At 37.0% G+C, this 19,104-nt stretch overlaps 1 protein-coding gene across 8 annotated transcripts in view; it reads right to left on the bottom strand.

Moving 5' to 3' along the window:
* Positions 1 to 19,104, bottom strand: part of ANO10 (anoctamin 10) — a 203,462-nt gene that overhangs the window by 152,990 nt on the left and 31,368 nt on the right. For 6 of the 8 annotated variants that reach the window (XM_069473554.1, XM_069473556.1, XM_069473559.1 and 3 more), the window contains 5 exons: positions 18,945 to 19,000; positions 16,474 to 16,548; positions 12,649 to 12,831; positions 2,920 to 3,111; positions 206 to 334 (listed from right to left, as the gene is read on the bottom strand). In XM_069473554.1, the coding sequence (XP_069329655.1) occupies positions 206 to 334; positions 2,920 to 3,111; positions 12,649 to 12,831; positions 16,474 to 16,548; positions 18,945 to 19,000 (635 nt within the window). Of the gene's footprint in view, positions 1 to 205; positions 335 to 1,941; positions 2,057 to 2,919; positions 3,112 to 12,648; positions 12,832 to 16,473; positions 16,549 to 18,944; positions 19,001 to 19,104 lie in introns of all 8 variants that reach the window. The other 2 variants (XR_011233899.1, XR_011233900.1) reach the window with 1 other exon arrangement.

Below are 19,104 nucleotides of genomic sequence, written 5' to 3'. Positions count from 1 at the left end.
GAAAAGTCACTTCTTGTTTTCATCATGGTGACTGATTTTCATACCTAGGCAAGAAAGCACAGCCTAAATGGTCATATCTTCTATTATTTCTTATAAGTGCAAGTTGCTAAATTGTCAGTCATGGACAGCTGGGGACAGTACTGCTTTAGAATAACAGAGGCATCTGATGTGGATACTACTTAAAATAGTTTAAATTTTCACTTACCTCCACTGCTACTACAATCAAAATGAGGTCTGTTTTTGACTCTGGAAAGACTGCATTCACTTGAGGTGACATTCCAATCAGAGCACAGTTAGTGACCACAGATATAACACTCATTGTTTCAAAAGCCAACTAAAAGAAAAAAGAATGTGAAATTTAAAACTGCAACGAATGTTTCTACATTTCCTCACCCTTTTTTGTATTATCTAAAAATCAAGGAAAAAGTCTTACCCTAGTTCTAAACATTCCAAGTATATTTTAAACTTTTTTCTCTGTCATGCTATGATTTTCTTTAGCTGAAAAAAGCCATACTGTTAGAAAGTATTTTAGATACTTTTGGCTTGAATATCCCAAAGCAGTATGTTCTACCTTCCTAATTGGAGGCAGCCAGGGACTGAATTTGTAATATTGTTAAAGTTACTCTACTCATATTCTAATGGAAATCTAAAGTAGGGCTGCCAGAGAAAATGTTTCACATTCAAAAACAGGTAAAGTTTCAAAAAAGAATTCATGTCATGCAACCATCCTTCTACTTTGACAGATCACACACCAGATCTCGTTCAGCTAAAACCAACTTTACAACCAAAGCACCAGTTATAAACAGTGATCCCTTCCCAGCAGCATTAACCAAATCGCCTGTAGAACTACAGATGCGAGGCCCCACTAAGACCTACTAAATAGACATTGATCCAGGATCCTGTGAAGGAGACCTTGGTGCATACTGCTGAGGATGGATGTAGAAATGTTGTGACCATTGCTTTTTTTTTAATATAAAGTACTTGATGATCACTACTTGGTAACTTAACCACTAATTCCAAGAAACACAATTACTATTAGAAACATAAATTTTAAAAGAAATGAAACAAAACATGATTGAATCCAAACTTCATACATATATCTCCTCCCACGGAAAATTTCTGCCATCTTATAATTTAGAAATCCTTTGTGTCATTTGATGATTTTCCCATAGTTTTCTTCATAACAAATCTACTCAAGACTTCACCTTCTCTATAAATAGCTTAAAATTTCTATTTACTTACTTTTGATACATTCATATCATTTAAAAATCAAAAGTTCTACGTATATAGTGAAGAATCTCTTTCTCCCTTTGTCCCCTTTTCTCCCACTTCCCAGCTCCTGTTCACCCTAAAAAATAACCACTATTGCGAATTTCTTATGTACCTTTCTAGACACTTTGTATGCAAACGAATGTATACACTCTTCCTTACTGTCTTTGCAGCATAATACACACTGTCAGGTCCCTTGCTTTTGTCATTTAAAGTGTCTTGAAGGACTTTCTGTGTCAGTAGTAAAGCAGGTTCCCCATTCTTTGTCACAACTGCTGAAGTATTTTATTGCATGGATGTACCAGAATTCACTTAACCATTTTCTTTATTGGTGAGCATTTAGTCGCTATGACAAACAATGCTATAATTAGTAACCTAATATGTACATCATTTAACAAGAGCGGAAGTAGGCTACATTACTAAAAGTGAAATGGCTAAATCAAGAGGGACATGCATTTGTAATCTGACAGATAACCAAGCTAAACTCCACAGGGTTGACCAGTCCACACTTCCTCCAGCACATATTAGAGTGCCTGGCTTCCTGCTCTTGCAATTCATTTGTAACTAAACTTTCAGGGTTTGTTTTTTTAATCACCTATATTGAGTTATAATTTACATACAATAAACTGAATTAACGTACACATTTCTTTAGGTTTTGATAGGTATACATACCTGTGAAACCACCACACAAATAAGATACAGAACATTTCTATTTCCCCCAAAAAATTCCTCATGCCCCTGTGCAATCCATCCCTCTCTTTAAAACTGGCCCTAAGCAAACACTGATCTGCTTTTTGTCAATATAGATTAGTTTGCATTTTCTAGAATTTGACATAACTGGAATCATACAGTATATATTCTTTTGTGTCTGCTTCTTTCACTTGGCATAATGATTTAGAGATTGATCCGTGTTGTATGTATCAGTAATTCATTCCTTTTTTACTGTTGAGTAGTGTTTCATTTTATGAATATACCGGAATTTTTCTTATCCATTTATCTATTGACGCCAAGTTGGGTCGTTGCCAGTTTTGGACTATTGTGAATAAAGTTCCTATGAACACTCCTGTGCAGCCTTTGCATGGAAATATCCTTTCATTTCTCCTGGCATTCTGTCTTCCCATTAGATCTCCACTGATACTTCCTTTGCTGGGAGAAGTACAAGTGCCTCATATGTGTTCCCATGTGGCCTCCACTGTGCAAGGTGCTGGTGAAAATCCTTACATCCCACTAGGGTTCTTCTGAGACTGCCCCAGCAGGGACTAGAAAGAAAGCCTTACTACTGCCAGGTAATAAGCAGAAGTCTAGGCTCCCTATGTGGCTCCACCGACACTGCAGCAGGGAGCACCTCGTTACTAGTTACTACCTGTTCAGAAGAAGTCTGAGCTGGCTACTTTCCTAGAAAATTGTCAAAGCTTTACATCTGAAAGGGGTCTTAGGGATTATATTTTACCTCTTTCAAAAACACCCAAGAAAAGTGAGGCCAGAGAAAGTTAATGACTGCTTAGGGTCACATAGCTAGTAGCAAAGCAAGGACTGAAATCCAGTTTCCTAAATCTCTCTTTAAGGTTTGCTTTTTTTTTTTTTTTTTTTTTGGTCACAACACCTCCCTTTTTTATTTTTTACAGGAATAATTTTTTCTCAAATACTTACCTGCCATACACCAATACTGGCTGAAGGTTCTGAGAACGGACGTTTGAAGACCCTGCACATTTTTAAGGCATCTGAATTGACTTCAGTGAAGTTATTTAATACAGCAAAGGCAGCTGCTAACGGATAAACACAGGAGAAAAGGCTCACATAACCAAACTGCAGGAATAACTCCAAGTAATCATCGAAGGTACCCTGAAAATATAACCAACAAGAAAGCATGCACTGTTTTAATATCATATAATAGATGCTTTTGCAATATTATTTAAGGCATTGGCCTCTATTCAAAAAGCCCTCAAAGAGTTTCCCCCAATTCTTTCTTCTCAACCACAGAATTTACTTAAATTCAAAGGCAATTTCATATTAAGTTCCTGAAATAAAGAATGAAAAATGACGTAGCTGTACACTTCATTATGCAAAATCACTGAATTACTAGATTTTTTACCTTCAGTAAACAACAGCAAAGCTAAACATGTTTGCTCTTGACCAACTAAGAAGAAATGATCCAGTATCATTGCTAGAGAACTTTTATGATGTCCCCCTCACATCATGAGCACCCCAGAATGTCATTCCCTAACCCTCCATTAAAAAATTGATGGTGGTGGTACCAGTGAAAACGGTGGAGTAATGATCACCAAAAGTTGACCCTTCCATAAAAGCAACATCAAAAAACCAAATAAAATTTCTCAGAATCAACTTTTTTAGTACTCTGGAAACTAACCAAAGAGTTGCAGCAACCTAAGCAGCATTTAGTCAAGGAAAACAGCTGAATTTTGTAGTATTTTAACTTACTTTAGCAGACACAGAAAAAGCACTGGATAAAATTCAATATCCCTTCACAATAAGAATTCTCAACATATGAAGCACAGAAGGAACCTACCTCAACACAATAAAGGCCATATCTTCCATACCCAGATAACATCACACTCAATGGGGAAAAGCTGAAAGCCTTTTCCTCTAAGAACTGGAAAAAGACAACGATGCCTACTTTCACTATTCTTATTTAACATACCCTGGAATTCCTAGTCAGAGCAATTAGGCAAAAGAAAGCAGTAAAGGGCATCCAAATTGGAAAAGAGGAGGTCACACTGTCCATGTTTGCAGATTAAATTGTCTTATATATAGGAAAGCCTAAAGATTCTACCAAAAAAATTTGATAAACAAATTCAGTAAGGCCTTTTTTTTTTTTTTTTTAGACAGAGTCTCACTCTGTTGCCCGGGTTAGAATGCCAGGGCATCAGCCTAGCTCATAGTAAAGTTGCAGGATAGAAAATAAATGTACAAAAACCAGTAGCATTTCTATTATATATACCAATAACGAAATAGCTAAAAAAGAAATCAAGAAAGCAATTCCACTTACAATAGCTACAAAAAAAGTAAATACCTAGGAATAAATTTAACCATAGAAGTGAAAGACATCCATAATGAAAACTACCAAGTACTGATAAAAGAAACTGAAAAGAATATAAACAAATGGAAAGACATCCCATGCTCATGAATTGGAAGAATATTGTTAAAATGATCATACTACTCACAGCAATCTACTGATTCAATACAATCCTTATCAAAATACCAATGACATTCTTCAGAGAAATAGAACAAACAATCCTAAAATTTATACAGAATCACAAAAGATACCAAATAGCCAAAGCAATACCGAGCAAACAGAACAAAGCTAGAGGCACTACACTACCCGACTTCAAAATATACTACAAAGCTATAGTAACAACTGTATGCCAAAAATAAATAACATAGCTGCATGGAATTGGTATACAGACACACAGACTAAACCAAGAAGAGAACCAAGAAATAAATCCATGTATATACAGCCAACTGATTTTCAACAAAGGCGCCAAAAACATACATGGGGAGAGGACAGTCTCTACAATAAATGGTGCTGGGAAAACTGGATTATCATTATGCAACAAAAATGAAATTAGACCCTTATCTATCACCATATACAAAAAAATCAACTCAAAATGGATTAAAGACTTAAGTATAAGACCTGAACCTATAAAACTACTAGAAGAAAACATAGAGGAAACTCTTCAGGACATTGGTCTAAGGAGGCAAAGATTTTATGGCTAAGACTTCAAAAGCACAGGCAAAAAAACCAAAAATAGACAAATGGGGCTATAACACTAAACTATAAACTAAAAAACTATACACTAAAAAGCTTCTGCATAGCAAAGGAAAAATCTACAGAGTGAAGAAACAAAATGTAGAATGGGAGACACAATTGCAAACTATTTGTCTTAGTCCATTTATGTTGCTATAAAGGAATACCTGAGGCTGGGTAATGTATAGTAAAAAGTAGTTTATTTGGCTCACAGTTCTGCAGGCTGTACAAGAAGCATGGCACCAACATCTGCTTCTTGTGAGGGCTTCATGCTGCTTCCACTCATGGCAGAAGGTGAAGGGGAGCCAGCTGTGCAGAGATCACATGGCAGAGGAGGAAAGAAAAGGGGGGAGGTGCCAAGTTCTCTTTAACAACCAGCTGTCACAAGAACTAACAGAGCAAGAACTTGCTCATTACTGCAAGAACCGCACCAAGCCATTCAGGAGGGATCTGCCACCATGACCAAACATCTCTCATTAGACCCCACCTCCAACACTGGGGATCAAATTTTAAAATGAGGTTTGGGGAGAACAAATATCTAAACTATGGCACTATTCATCTGACAAGAGACTAATATTCAGAATATACAAGGATTCAACTCAACAATAACAAAAACATATAATCCAATCAAAAAGTGAGTGAAAAATAAGTACCACATGTACTCCCCATCAAATTGGTTTCACTGATCAACACCTAAGAGCACATTTAGGAATAATATTAATCGGGTGTCGGGCAGATGTGGTGGAGGGAGGGGAGGTGATGGGTGTATACATACATAATGAGTGCGATGCGCACCATCTAGGAGATGGACACGTTTGAAGCTCTGATTTGGGGGGGGGGGGGAGAAGGAGGCAAGGGCAATATATGTAACCTAAACTTTTGTACCCCCATAATATGCTGAAATTAAAAAAAAAGAAAGAAAGCAGCAAAAAAGTGGGTGAAGCATCTGAACAGGCATTTCTCAAAAGAAGATATATAAATTGCCAACAAATATGTGAAAAAATGCTCAACATTATTAATCATCAGAGAAATGCAAATCAAAACTACAATGAGATATAATCTCACCCTAGTTAGAATGTCTATTATCAGAAAGACAAAAACAACAAAAGCTGTCAAGGATGCAGCGAAGAGGGAATTCTTATATACCATTGGAGGGAATGTAAATTAGTATAGCCATTAGGGTAAACGGTATGGAAGTTTCTAAAAAACTAAAACCAGAAAAACCATATGATCTAGTAATTCTACTACAAGGTATTTCTCCAAAGGAAAGGAGATCAGTACATCAAAGGAATACCTGCATCCCCATGTTTATTGCAGCATCATTCACAATAGAAAAGATATTGAACCAACCTAAATGTCCATCAACAGAGAAACAGATAAAGAAAATGTGGTATATATACACAATGGAATCTAACTTGGCCATGAAAAAGAATGATATCCTGTCATTTGCAGCAACATGGATGAGCCTGGAGGACATTATATTAAGTGAAATAAGTCATAAAAAGAAAGATAAATACCACATGTTCTCACTCATATGTGAGAACTAAAAAAAAAAAAAATTTGAGCTCATGGAAATAGAGAGTAGAACTGTGGGTATCAGAGGCTAGGAAAGGTGGGGGAGGGAAGGGATGGGATAGGTTAATTAATGGATACAAAATTATAGCTAGACAGGAAGAATGATTTCTCATGTTCTGCAGCACTGTAAGGTGAATATGGTTAACTATAATTTATTGCATATTTTTAAAAAGCTAAAAGAGAGGATTTTGAATGTTCACAACACAAAGAAATGATAAACGTTCGAGGTGATGGATATGCTAATTATCCTGATTTGATCATTACACACCGTATACATGTACAGAAGTATCACTCTGTACCCCATAAATATATACAATTATTACTTGTCAACTAAAAGGAAAAAAATAACAATAAAGAGAAATAAAGCATCTGAACAGATCTATAACAAGTAAAGAGATTAAGTTAGTAATCAAAATCTTCCCACAAAGAGGCCCAGACCCCAGGGGCTTCACTGCTGAATTCTATCAAACATCTAAAGAAGAATTAATACCAACTCTTCACAAACTTTTCCAAAAAGCAGAAGAGGAAGAAATACTTCCCAACTTGTTCTGTGAGACCAGTATTACCCTAACACCAAAACTAGACAAAGACATCACAAGAAAATTACAGACCAATATCCCTTATGAATAGAAATGTAAAAATCCTCAATAAAATATTAGCAAGCTGGATCCAGCAGCATATGAAAAGGATACACCATGACCAAGTGAGATTTATCCCAGGACTGCAAGGCTGGTTCAACATACAAATATCAATCAATGTAACACATCACATTAATAAAGTTTTTTTAAAAAGACAAAGAAAAACAAAATCCAATATCCTTTCATGACAAAAACAATCAACAAGTGAGGAATAAAAAGGAATTCCCTCAACTCAATGAACAGTGTCTACAAAACACCCATAGTCAATGGCTAAAGCTCCCCACTAAGATCAAGAATGTCTGCCCTCAATTCTCTTATTCAACATTGTCCTGGAGGTTATAGCCTGTAAAATTAGACAAGAAAAAGAAATAAGAGGTATCCAGAGCAGAAAAGTAAAGCTATCTTTACTTACAGAAGATATAATCTTATATATAAAAATCCTTAAAGAGTTAACAAAAGACACACCTACCCTAATAGCTGAAAGTTAGCAAAGACCAACTGACCAAGACAATTCTAAGAACCTATGTATGAACTGTAAGAACAAAGTAGTTATTAAGAATACTATGGGGCTGGGCACAGTGGCTCCTGCCTGTAATCCTAGCACTCTGGGAGACTGAGGTGGGAGTATCGCTTGAACTCAGGAGTTCGAGAACAGCCTGAGCAAAAGTGAGACTCTGTCTCTACTAAAACTAGAAAAATTAACTGGTGTGGTGGCTTACACCTGTAGACCCAGTTATTTGGGAGGCTGAGACAGGAGGATGGCTTAAGCCCAGGAGTTTGAGGTTGCAGTGAGCTATGATGACGCCACCATACTCTACCTGGGGTGACAGAATGAGACTCTGTCTCGAAAAAACAAAACAAAACAAAAATAATACTATGGTATGTCTGAAAATCATCATAATTAATTTTATATACCTAATTTATTAAATGTATGAAGGCAATGTTTCAAGTTCCAGGTGATCCGTCCCACTTGTTCTTCACATCATATCTCAGAGTTCCCTATCCTGAGCATATTTATTTAGTGAAGATTTGAATGGCAAGGAAAGAAAGTATAGAGTGAAGGCAACAATCAGTATACAGACAGCAGGAACTGGGCTGTTCTCTTCCTTAAACTGTTCTTTATTCAATATTATATTGAGTGATTGCTGAATGCCAGGCTTTGTGTTAGAAACAGAGTGCCTGCAATAAATACCATGAGGACCCTACTCTCAGTCACTGAGAAAGAAAAATTATTTGCCAGTGGTACAAAAATTCTAAATAAAATATTAGCATACTCTACATAACAATCTGTATAAAAAATACTGAACAATTAGAGTTAATCATTTAAATGTGAACATGGCGTTCCCTTAGGAAATTTATTACTGTAAATAAAAACATTAAATAATTAAGGAGATAATATAATCAAAATAAAAGTAAAAAAAATTTTGATAAAGTATTCATGATAAAAATTCTTAGTAAATAAGGAAGAGAAAATAACATTTTTAAACTGATAAAAAGTTACTTACTAAAAACATCAAACATAATACCCAAGCATGGTGAGAACACAAAACATCAGAAACAAGATAAAGATTCCTGTAGTAACTACTTCTATGCAAACTGAACATACCAGTGAGCCTAACAGATGAAAACTGAAGGAATAAAGAAAATGTCCATTATGTATAGCTAAAATAACTGTCTACATAGAAAATTCAATAAAATCTATAGGAAAAATATTGGAAATAATAGGTGAGTTCAGTAAAGTTGTTGAGTAAAAGATACAAAAACAACAGCATTACCATATGTCAGCAACAAAAAATTAGAAACTACATTTTTGAAGAGATACCATGTATAGGGAAAAGAAAAGCCTCAGAGTATCTACCCACAGATAACTTACTCATTCCAAATTGAAAAGAACCTTTGCAGTGTAACCAAGTCAGCCAAGTGAACAAACAAGGTAGTCCCACAAGTGAGACAACCTGATGTCAATACCCGCTGGTGGGGTGCAAGACGTATACATCCGAAGTTTAACTCAGATTTTAGGAAGAAACAATCAGACAATGGATTCACAAAAGCCAATGCCTTGAAAAACAGCAAGGGGGTTACTCTAGATCTGCAGTTTTCAAACTTTTTGGTCTTGAGAGCCCTAAACTCTTAAAAATTATTGAAGACGTTAAAGATCTACTGTTTATGTGAGTTATAGCTAGTGATATTTATCATATTATTAATTAAAACTGAGAAATTTTAAAATTTCATTAATTCCTTTAAATAATAACATATTAACATAAATTAAATATCCTTTTAAAAATCGTTAAAATTTCCAAAACAAAAAATGTTTGGTGCAAAGTGACACTCGTTTACATTTTTGGCAATATCTAGCTTAATAGAAGGCTGCTCATTTCCTGTGTAGCAATACATTGTTCTAGTTGGAATATTCATTATGAAAATTCAGCCTTAGGCAGCTATGAGGTTGGATGTGAACTGGCAGTTCCAGGAAAAGGCCAGCAGTGGATAGTGAAGATCTAAGAAGAGACAAAGCCTAGCCCTGGGCTGGTGGAGCCAAAGTCAGAAGACACAAGTGGATTACCCTTGGTGGGCATATTACAAAGGATTTCTTTTTTTTTATTTTCTCTGTCTTGAATTTTCCAAATTTTCTATAGTGAGTGTGCAAGTATTACTTTTATAATAATATTTTCTTAAGTTTCAGCCAAATTGCTTTTTCCCAAAGCTTGGCAATATTATTTTAGACTCATTACAGCAGTCACGATAAAATTACAGAAAATACAATTCTAAATTTATTGAATTCAGGCAGGAGGAAAATACACCTAGAAAAAAGGAATGATTAGTGCATAGGAAACAATCACCTAGAACAAATGTGAACAGAAAGCATCTCCCCTCTCCAAATATATGGAGAGAACTGAAATAGCAAATATCCAATGTCACTCCAGTGGAAAGAGTAAAAGGAACTTGTAGGAGATGAAGAGGGGAAATGGCCAGATCATGGAGGACCCTTTAGGCATGTTAAGGAGCGACACTGCCAATGCTAGAGTTCACTCACAGACCCAGGACCTGCAAGAGAAATTAGTATACTGTGTCCTTTATTTCACATCTCAGAGCTTGTGCTCTATAAAACAGAGTCTGAAACGGGAAGGCAAAGTATTGAATCTTATTCTTGTTTTAGTCACCAAATGATTAATAACATAGAGCTTCAGTTGTCTCTTTTAGATATGGAAAGAACCGTTGCTTCCCTCACTTTCCTCATAAAGTTATTGTCAGATGTCGTGAGATGCCAGAAGAGATCAGATCTATGATTCTGGCAGCATCACCTTATTGGCATACAGTTTTTAGACAAATGAGAATTGCTCAGACAAGCGGTATGGTGTTTGGATTACTGTATACCATTCACTGAGCCAGGGGGAAAGCAAGAGAAACCTGTACAGAGAAGCCTGAATTTGGTTTGGGACACTTCAGGAGATGATATCATTTGCCCAAATAATTTCAGAGAAAAAGGGCTGAAAGTAAATTCTAATTGACTATAGGAGGAGAAGTAGGAAACGAGACAACACAGAGAATTACTGCAGAAAACTATGAGAGGCAGCAAAGAGACAGGACATCAACAGCAAAGGGTGTGGGGGGTTTGCTTAGTTTACAGCAGGCAAGTTACTGACAGCTAGGGCAGGTAGAGGAGCAGCAGGAGAGACGGGAGCACCAGGTGATGGCGGGGGACATGAAGCCTACAAAAGTGAGGGCGATGGAATGAGAATATGGGTGCGTAGTTTCTCAAAGAGAATACAGGAAGAAAAATAAATGTGTCCAAAAATATCAACCCCCAGCACAGGCAAGCAAAGGATCCTACCATAACGTAAACTAGACTGAGCTTTTAACCCATAGTAAGCTGGCACTCACTCAGTCCAAGAATGCTGGCTGCACACCATGCCCATGCTCCTTTTCTTTACCTCCCCTCTGTCCATGCCTCCGTGTTTTCTCTATACCTCACATATAAACATAAAGAGTATTGCTGTGTAAGATGTGCTGTGTGCTTATACTTTGAATTGTCTTCTCCCTTAAATAAAGGACAGAAAATGCTAGTACATATGTGTATATTTTAATCAAAGACATATTGCCACCCGAAAACAAAAACGGCTGCATAGGTAAGAAATGGATAAAACTCAAGCTGGTAAGCCAGAACAGGGCCAGTCCAAGTCCACTGACCATCCGAAGTGGCTAGGATCTGAATCCTGTGAGGCAGAGAACCAAGAGCACCCCCTTCCCTGGAGTGCAACTGGAACCAAGCTGACTGAGTGAAACCAAGGCTGGGACAATGGTCCTCTCTCCTTTCAGAGTGGCTGAAAAAAGCCAGAACTGCTGCCCAGGAACTACAACTTGTCTCAAGAGCATATTACCTCCTGGCTCTGTGACCAGATCTACAAAATCCTCACTGTCACCACAAGATGGGAGCTCTGGGCTGCAAACACCTGATTCTGGACTAGGGACTTGGAAGCTTAGTGGGGGCAACTGCAAAAAATAAGGTAGAAGTGAGCAGACAGAAAAGGAGGACAAACTCCTACTCAGGTTGAAAATATAAACTAAAATTCTTAAGCATATGAGAAAGACTGTGAAATTCAGCAAAGAAACTCAATAATCAGGAAACAGATTGATTCAAGATGAAAAATGAGACTATGAAAGTTTGACAACAATGGGCTCTCACTGAATGAACCACTGAAGGATCTATCTCACCAAGAAGAACACTGAACCGAGAAGGAAGGTGCAGGACGTACGAAACAATGCCCTGAAGCCAACGTGATCCCAACACATCTCCCAATGCGTGGAGATAGTGAATACAGTCAAAGCTCAATAAAAGTCTGTTGAACACATGGTTAGGAGCTTTCAAGTAAGTACCAAACCTCTAATGATGTGCTTGTAGTTCCTTAAAAAAAACAGAAATTCTGTCTTAAAGGAGCTGTTTTATATTTATACAATAGCACTAATTTAAACTAAAAGTTAATTTTCAGATTGGTATTCCATTTTTCAGCAATGAGCCTCAACCTTTTGCTTGAGCAATCATTTTCTATAGTTTGAAGCATCAGGAGTGAGCAAAGTTGCTGCCTCTCCAGGGACCGACGCTCCCTTGCTCTGTCATCTCCAAAGCAACTATTCCTATCCCTTCTCCACAAAGCAGTAACAGAATTCTTCAAACTTGCCCTTTGGTGTTGTCAGGCATAACTTCAGATTCAAGACAGAAGCATTTAAGTGAATAGGTCCATCTTTTTAACTTTAAAGTGGTTCATGGTGAGAAAACAGGCCAGAAAGCACTTATAACACAGTCACATCTGAGACGATGAGTGTGTATAACATTTGTTGAATTCAGTGCATGACTGTTATTCACTTTGAATAAATGTTTAATTTAGCAATATTCCAACTTACCATGTAAGTTCCCATTTCTTTTTCCAGAATGACTTGTTCATATAATGTAGTATCAATGTCTGCCTTTAAAGCCTGCACCTTCCTCTTCACCCGCACACCATGCTTCCTTTGGAGCCAATAAGGAAGAAGAGATTCTACGATTTGGTTAAGGATCTGGGAGGTAATCAGGAGAGTGGCCAGGCTCTAAAGAGGAACACATAAATCATATTTGGCAATGTAGATTAATAAAACCATAGCATATATACAATTATGTGAAAAACAAAATGGAATTTTCAACAAATGGTATAATATTGTGTTATAGAAACTAGTATTAGAAAAGCCAGGTATTAGAATGATGTTTTTAATTCATGCTTTTTCACAAGACAGATTAAAATACAAATAAAGTTATAATACAAATAAGATTGTAATAAGAAATAAACTAGTCAAGAATCAGTAGGAAAATGAATTAACTTAAAATTATCTGCTTTGTCATCTCATCCTGACTGCAACCTATGAGTCTAAATGATGTTGCCAACTTTGAAAAAAAGTAGCTGCTAAAATGTTTTTAAAATTCAATTATAACACTAATACATCCTCACTATAGAAAACAGAAAAAGAAATCCACATATTTACAGCCAACTGATTTTTGACAAAGGCAGCAAGAACATACACATGTGAAAGAAAAAACACTTCAGTAAATGGTGCTGGGAAAACTGGATATCCATATGCAGAAGCATGACCCCTATCTCTCAACATTTACAAAAACCAACTCAAAATGGATTAAAGACCTAAATATAAGACCTGAAACTATAAAACTACTAGAAGAAAACACAGGGAAAACACTTCAGGACATTGGTCTAGGCAAAGAACTCATAGCTAAGACCTCAAAAGCACAGGTAACAAAAACAGACAAATGGGACTATATTAAACTAAAAAGCTTCTGCACAGCAAAGGAAACAATCAACAGAGTGAAGAGACAACCTATTGAATGGGAGAAAGTATTTGCAAACTATTCATTCAACAAGGGGGTAAAATCCAGAATATACAAGGAACTCAAACAACTCAATAGCAAAAAAAAAAAATAATAATAATAATCTCACTAAAAAGTGAGCAAAGGACATGAACAGAGATTTCTCAAAAGACGACACACAAACGGCCAACAAGTATATGAAAAGATGTTCAATATCACTAATCATCAGGGAAATGCAAATCAAAACCACAATGTGATATCATCTCATCGCAGCTATTAATAGAATGACTACTATTAAGAAGACAAAAAAATAACAGATGCTGGTAAGGATTTAGAGATAAGGGAACTCCCCTATACTGTTGGTGGGAATGTAAATTAGTACAGCCATTATGGAATACAGTATGGAGATTTTGCAAAACATGAAAAATCAAACTACCTTTGATCCAGCAATCTCACTACTGGGTATTTATCCAAAGGAAAGGAAATCAGTGTATCAAAGAGATACCTGTACCCTCATGTTTATTGCAGCACTATTCACAATAGCAAAGATATGGAATCAATCTAAGTGTCCATCAATGGATGAATGGAGAAAGAAGACATGGTATATATACACAATAGAATCCTAGTTGACCATAAAAAAAGAATGAAATCCTGTCATTTACAACAACATGGATGAAACTGGAGGTGATTATGTTAACTGAAATAAGGCAGGCACATAAAGACAAGTATCACATATTCTCTCTCATATGTGGGAGCTAAAACAGCTGATCTCATGAAGGTAGAGAGTAGAATGATAGTTACCAAAGGCTTAGAAGGGTATTGTAGGGGGAGAGGTTAAAGAGAGGTTGGTCTGTGGGTACAAACATACATTTAGATAAAATGAATAAATCCTAACGTTTGATGGCAGAGTAAGGTGACTATAGTTAACAACAATGTATTGTATATTTCAAAACAGCTAAGTGAGAGGACTTGAAATGTTCCCAGTAGATAGAAACAATAAATACTTGCAGTGATAGACATCCAAATACCCTGACTTGATCGTTACACATTCTATCACATGCACCCATTAAAATGTATAATATTATGTATCAATAAAAATGTTTTTAAAAAAAATAGGAAAAAAAAGCCACTCATAATTCTACAACCATGAAAGAACTACTGTTACATCTGGGATATTTCTTTCTAATCATTTGTAAAACTAAAACTATAATTATCCTCTATGTACACAACTCTGTATATTGCTTTTTTCTCTTAATATATTGTGACCATTTTCTCATGTCATTAAAAATTTATTTTTACTTGGCCAATACACTGCTGATGAATTAAGGATTATTCCCAACTTTCACTCTTATAAATGCTGCTGCTTGGATATCCACGTACATGAATCTTTGCCAAATCTCTAAAGACTTACTAGAGTTAAAGGTTCTTGGCAAAGCTACCAACCAAGCTGGTTTCCAGAAATGTTGTGTCAAGGTTCACTTTTCTCAGACGGGTATGAGCGTTTCCATCACACACCACTTTTGCTAGTATTACAATTCTATTTTTTTTAAAGAGTCCTCCTCCATTATCCTCTTCTCTGCTAAATAAAGGAGACTCTCTAAAGTGTAAGAAACGAAGTCATGCCCTAATACACTAATGCATGGGACCAGAGAAGGTATGTAATCCAGCTTATCAATTCCAAATGTATTATTTTTGAACTTTCTCAATTTTCAAAAATAATTTTTAAGAAATAGCAATGTATCCAGTAGAGTTGCTAAGAGCAACTAAAACATTTAATTTTACTTTTATGCAAGCTGTTAGAACCACAACTTCAAAATCTTTTAATCTTCTCTGATCATACAAATTTTTAAATTTCCTGAAAAATTATCCCAAGTTTTCACATAACTATTAAGAAGCCCAGGATTTGAAACACTGCTCACTAACAATCTCAGAACATTAAAACCAGGAAGGAATTGCCCTTTACTGGTAACTGGCTCACGTATAAAAAAGAATTTAGAAACCAATAATTTGTGCTCGATTTATTACTACCCGGTATTATGTGATCCAGAAATGGCAACGTACCAAAATAAACACCAGACTTTCTTATACATTTCAGAAAAGATACAGCACTGCATAGGATCCACTGGTCTCTAAAGTTTAACAACTTATTAGTTTAAAAATTAAATTTTAAAACAATCACCCCCCCCACCCTGAGACACACAAAAAAGTTCAAATAAAAAATATTAGATGTTTGCTGTTACAATTGCTTTGACAAGCTTTGAAGCAAACTATATAATTGATGGCCGGGCGCGGTGGCTCACGCCTGTAATCCTAGCACTCTGGGAGGCCTGAGGCGGGTGGATCGCTCAAGATCAGGAGTTGGAGACCAGCCTAAGCAAGAGCAAGACCCCGTCTCTACTAAAAAAAATAGAAAGAAATTATCTGGCCAACTAAAAATACATATAGGAAAAAAAAAAATTAGTTGGGCATGGTGGCACATGCCTGTAGTCCCAGCTACTTGGGAGGCTGAGGCAGTGGGATCGCTTGAGCCCAGGAGTTTGAGGTTGCTGTGAGCTAGGCTGATGCCATGGCACTCACTCTAGCCCAGGCAACAGAGCAAGACTCTGTCTCAAAAAAAAGAAGATGAAACTATATAATTGATTTTACTGCCCTATATGATTAACTCTGTAAGTTGGTTAGGTTCAACTAATTTCTTTTTAGCTGAGTACAATATACAGTGCAATTGTTAATGGTTTTTCATTTAGAGTTAGACTTACAAAGATACAAAATTTAAAAGATTTGTAAAAATAATAATTTAAAGACAGTAACATTAGCTGAATATAGGAAACCACCTCTAAGACCTAAAAATTTGATACTTTTCTGTTATTCACACTCACCTGGCGCAAAAGCTTCATATCCTTCAGAACGAAGGCAATGTAGAAAAGTGAGGCGAAGCAATTTAGAAAGTTGAACTGCCCAAAAACAAAGATAACAATGTTAAATACTACTTTACAGTATTTTATTACTACTATAAATACAACACTTAAAAATGTAAAGAGGGACTTCCAGTCTGGACAAGATGGCATAGACTTGTTTCTCCCTCTGTCTCCTTACTAAATAAAACAAACTCTGGAAACAATGTAAGAGGCTACCAAAGGAGAACGCTAAAAGGTGCTAAAAGGAAGATGAACTGGTTTGGGTCCCCAGGACTGAAGGAACAACACAGTACCAGCACATCTTAAGCTCCCTCCAAACCATGAGGAGGAAGAGACCAAGGCCCAGCATTTCCTAACCCCAGCCTAGCAACCCAGGTAGTCCAGGTTGGCTCATTCTTTCACCAATCAAATAAGAGTCCTGTCAACACCAGGGGAGCCCACCAGAACCGGTAAGGGGGAATCAATCAGGACTCTCCAGTAACAATAAGATTCCCAGGGAAGTGCTCTCCTTCCCTGCCAGGCCTGGGACTCCTCTGCCCCATGGACAGACACCAGGATGGCCAGGCAGCACTAGTGAGAAAGACCCCACCACAACAAGCAACCCAGCCCTGGAATCCTCTTTGTGTCCACAGACCTCTCCCCACTCACAAGGAGTAAGTGGGGCAGCTGGGTCGCCCTGGCAAGGGGGACCCTGCCACTAAGGGCTCAACACAAGAAGCCTCTTTGTGCCCATGGACCTGAGACTCCCCTCTGCCACAGAGAGACAGTGAGGTAGAAGGGTGGCCATACCGACCAGCCCAGCCTGGGAAGCATCTTTGTCACCACAGGCATGGACTCCTCTGCCCTTCCAGATACACAGTGGTACCAGTCAGGGGGATCCCGCCACAAAAAGTGCCATTTCTTCAAGTAGTTCCCCTGCTCAGGAACCCACAGCTACACCATCCCCCCAAACCCACACTAAAGGGTTTCCTTTCTGCCTCCCAGGCCCCTGCTGGCTACTTCCTGCTTGGTAGCAATAGTTTCTGAGAGGAAGGCTGCTGTTGTACAAAAGGGAGCATTAATTAGTGAGGAGATGGGGAGTCATGCTAGAGAGTCAGTGGTACAATCAATATGGCCCCAGGACAGGGGGTGCCAGGTTAAGGTACAAGGTGAAAAGCAAAACTCTGGGAAGGCTGAGAAACGCTGTCCCCATAAAATCAAAAAGGAAGGGAGAGATCTAAGAAGCACCGTAGAAGAATAGACTCTAACTTATGGGTACTTTTACAAGGCAGTTACTTGACATTGTATCTGGCCCTGTCAAGGAATAATAGAGTCTCACAAATAACTGAATTCTTTAAGACAAATGGAGTGTTTTTACCTCAGAGGGCAAGAGCTCCATATTATAATCTTTTTAAATGAACTTTTTAAACCATCATGTGCTCCCCAGCTTTCTTACACAAAGAACATAGAACATAATTTCCTTACTGATTCAGCAACACATTTTAATTATCAGTCATTTCACAGTGTGAATGAGGCCTTATGTGTATGGCCACTTGTCCCTTTACTAATGCCCAAATTGTTAAATCCTCTATGACAGGCTTTCCCTTTCCTTACCTGTCTTTCTTCTACAAGTTTACCTACTTCCAGAATTCTAAACACCCTCATGATGGTGGTTTCTGATCTTTTATGAACTGAAAAACCAGACAGATAAACTTCTTAGAATGATTGCTACAGATGGAACAAAGACTCAGTGAGGGCCTGGATGCTTCTCTTGGGAGTTAAGTACATGAACTGTGTTAAATCAATTCCAGTTGAAAATTCAGAGGACTCTTAACATATTTTTCTTGATTCTCAGTTATGTCACAGACGGCTGAAGTAACCTCCTGATAAATGAGGTGCTTTCAAGCTGGTACTTCTTTATTCTTTATAACAATGGTGGAAAGAAGCATAATGTATGAACTTTTACACGAACAGCAAGCAGGTGACACAACACTTTCTCTCCATCTTTTTCCTTCTACCCATTAAAACATGCTGGAAACCTTTTAAACTTTGGAAATTTCTTTAACAAATTTTTTTTAAAAAATTGAATGTTCCATCACTAAACAGATTGCAGGTACCTGGACAGATTATCAAATAGCAAAACATTCAAAGAAATCACCAAAAGGAAAAAAACAGAAACATGTCTATGAAGTCATTAGTTTTTTTAAGTAACTGGAAATAGGCTGTAATACTAATTTCTGTATTTTGAAGTCTTACACCATATGCACATTTGTAATAAGACTACTGAACATAGATGTAAACATATTTATTAATCAGTCTTTGCCTTTCTGCATAAAATATATTAACTGACATCTTAAATTAGAAGCAACTCTTCATAGATATACTCCTAAATATTCAGTAGTATGCATCAGTTTCGTAATCAAAATGGACTTGTACATTAACACTGTACTTACCACTAAAACTTTCAGAATTAGGTGATTCTGATAGGCAGATTCCAATCTGTGATTCTCTAAAATATAAAAAAAAAAAAAAAAAGAAAAGAAAAAGTAGTGATTTTTCTCAGTAAGCAAACAATATGGGAGCATCGTCATGAGGTAAAGTGGGATCTGTGCT

Source organism: Eulemur rufifrons, chromosome 7 (assembly GCF_041146395.1).
Source record: "Eulemur rufifrons isolate Redbay chromosome 7, OSU_ERuf_1, whole genome shotgun sequence".
Taxonomy (NCBI): domain Eukaryota; kingdom Metazoa; phylum Chordata; class Mammalia; order Primates; family Lemuridae; genus Eulemur; species Eulemur rufifrons.
This window is presented reverse-complemented; position numbering and strand designations above follow the sequence as displayed.